Source organism: Sinocyclocheilus rhinocerous, unplaced genomic scaffold, assembly GCF_001515625.1.
Source record: "Sinocyclocheilus rhinocerous isolate Xijiao unplaced genomic scaffold, SAMN03320098_v1.1 scaffold688, whole genome shotgun sequence".
NCBI lineage: Eukaryota > Metazoa > Chordata > Actinopteri > Cypriniformes > Cyprinidae > Sinocyclocheilus > Sinocyclocheilus rhinocerous.
The window spans coordinates 1746329-1749125 of NW_015651641.1; the positions used below are offsets into that span (position 1 = coordinate 1746329).

Below are 2797 nucleotides of genomic sequence, written 5' to 3' on the forward strand. Positions count from 1 at the left end.
TTTTACTGTATTTTCGATCAAATAAATGCAGCCTTGGTGAACATAAAAGACTTCTTCCAAAAACAAAAAATCTCACCACCCCAAACTTTTGAATGACCATCTAATGAAGTGTTTAAATGAGGAATATATGCTGTGCTCATATCATAAACAGCTGTGTGATCACCTTGTCTTAGGAAAGAAAGTGTTTTACCCCGTTCTCTTCAGCCAGTACAACCCAGCTGTAATCTACGGCAGTCATGATCACGTCCCCCCTGTGGAACAGCAGCTGGTAATGCAACTCATTTTCATGAGGAGATTAAAATGCTTCATCAAGTTTGATGTGATTAATTGCCGCATTGTGATGGAACAAAATCATCTCAGTCGTCTGGCATTGATATTCTGAACACATAGATAATAAAGAGCCTGATTAAATGTACTGATAAAGCGGGCTGTTTGTCCTGAGGGAAGTTCAAGCTTCCCTTTAACAACAACAGAAGATGTGTGTAAACAGAGTGTTTATTCAACATTTTCTTTCTGCGGATACATTATTATTATTGCAGCTGGTCGCATTAACAATAATTTTAAATGTGCTGTTGTTGCCTTAAATAAATAGGAGCTATTTTTGCCTGATATGGTGCTGGATTCACAAAACATTATTACAGGGATAGTTCGCTCCAAAATTAGAAATCTGCCATCATTTACTCAACCCCATGTTGTTCCAAACCTGTATCATTTCTGGAAAACAAAAGAAGATATTTTGAAGAATGTTAGTAACCAAACAGTTTTGGTTCCTATTGACTTCCATTTTATGGTCAAAGAGCATAATGGAAGTCAATAGGAACAAAAATGTTCTTCAAAATATCTTCTTTTGTGTTCTGCAGAAGAAATAAAATCATATAAGTTTGGAAAAACTTGAGGGTAAGTAAATGATGACAGAATTTTCATTTTGGGGTGAACTATGCTTATTAGAATAAAATTCTTCTTAACTGCAATTTTCTTTTCTTAAAGAATAGTTCACTCAAAAAATGTCATAATTTACTCAACCTCATGTCATTCCAAAACTGTACGGCTTTCATTCTTCTGTGGAACTTAAAAGAAGCCCTTTATGCTTGTGATTCAACCTTGATATATGAAAAAAAAAAATATATATATATATATATGGACAAAAACAGTTGATATATTCTCTTCTTTTGTGTTCATCAGAAGAAAGTCAGAAAAAAGATTTTTGGTTGAACTGTAGCTTTATGTTACAGGGTAAGTCATTGAAATAAATATAAAAAAAAGTGGTTTACCACATTTTGAGGTTACCTGACAACCTTTTTTTTTTTTTACAGTGCATACTGAACATGTTGAGACTATGGGGGAACAAACAGTTTTAATAATTGCATTTAATTATTTTAAAAGTATTTTAGAATGATTTCAGTATCTTGAGAAAGACTGGCATTAAATGCTTGAGCTCCACCTCTGTACTTCTTGAGGGATCCATGAAATTTCCTAATGCTCATGGTCATTGCACACATTTTGCCTGTCTCCTCCTCTTACAGGTGGTTTCGATGTGGACATTAAAGGCTGGGGTGGCGAGGACGTCCACCTATACAGGAAGTACCTCCACAGTAATCTGCTAGTGGTGCGCGCCCCGTCACGCGGCCTCTTCCACCTGTGGCATGAGAAACGCTGCGCTGATGAACTGCCTCCAGACCAGTACAAGATGTGCATGCAGTCCAAAGCCATGAACGAGGCCTCGCACGGCCAGCTGGGCATGCTGCTCTTCAGACACGAGATCGAGGCGCACCTCCGCAAACAGAAACAGCGAAGCGGAGCTAAAAAATCTTGATGGACTTTTACCGCTTGTATACATGCTCTTAAAGGGATTGTTCACCGAAAAATGGAACATTCTGTTCTTATTTACTAAGCCTAATGACATTTGATGTTTGTTCTGTGGAAGCAGAGCTCTGGTTGTTCTTTTTGCTGTTTTTACAGTGAATATTGACTGAAGCTTCAAAAAAGATGCAAAAAGCACCGTAAAATCATTATAAAAGTGGTCCACGTGAAGACAGCGAAGCGGAGCTAAAAAATCTTGATGGACTTTTACCGCTTGTATACATGCTCTTAAAGGGATTGTTCACCCGAAAAATGGAACATTCTGTTCTTATTTACTAAGCCTAATGACATTTGACGTTTGTTCTGTGGAAGCAGAGCTCTGGTTGTTCTTTTTGCTGTTTTCACAGTGAATATTGACTGAAGCTTCAAAAAAGATGCAAAAAGCACCGTAAAATCATTATAAAAGTGGTCCACGTGAAGCCCAAATTATGTTCATGAGAAGAATTGAATTGAAGCATTGAATCTTTTTATTGAATCACAGGTTGAATGATTCACTCTTGAATCAGACTGATCTGTGTTTTTTAAAACAAAAATTTCTGTTTCTGTTGTATGGCTTTAGAAGTCTTGAAATGTAGTATAAAATGAAGTACACTGCCATCCAAATGTTTGAAATAATTCTGATTTTTTAAATGTTTTTGAAAGAAGTCTCGTGCTCGCCAAGGCTCCATTTATTTGATAAAAATACAGTAAAATACATTTATAAGGTTACAAAAGATTTATGTTTTAAATAAATGCTGTTCATTGAACTTTTTATTCATTAAAAAGTCCGGGAAAAAACTCCACAAAAATATTAAGCAGCAAAAACTACTTTCAACATTGATAATAATAAGAAACATTATTAATAATTGAGCACCGATAATAATTTATAAAAACTGAGAACCAAATCGGCATATCAGAAAGATTTCTGAAGGATCATGTGACACTGAAGACTGGAGTA

The 2797-nt window shown here is 35.8% G+C and overlaps 1 protein-coding gene across 1 annotated transcript in view; it reads left to right on the forward strand.

The window, feature by feature from the left end:
- LOC107713273 (chondroitin sulfate N-acetylgalactosaminyltransferase 1-like) overlaps positions 1 to 1993 on the forward strand; it is a 48306-nt gene extending 46313 nt beyond the window's left edge. The window contains exon 7 of the mRNA XM_016518731.1: positions 1524 to 1993. Coding sequence (XP_016374217.1) covers positions 1524 to 1813 — 290 coding nt within the window. The 3' untranslated portion in view covers positions 1814 to 1993. The remainder of the gene's footprint in view (positions 1 to 1523) is intronic.
- The last annotated feature ends 804 nt before the right edge of the window (positions 1994 to 2797 follow it).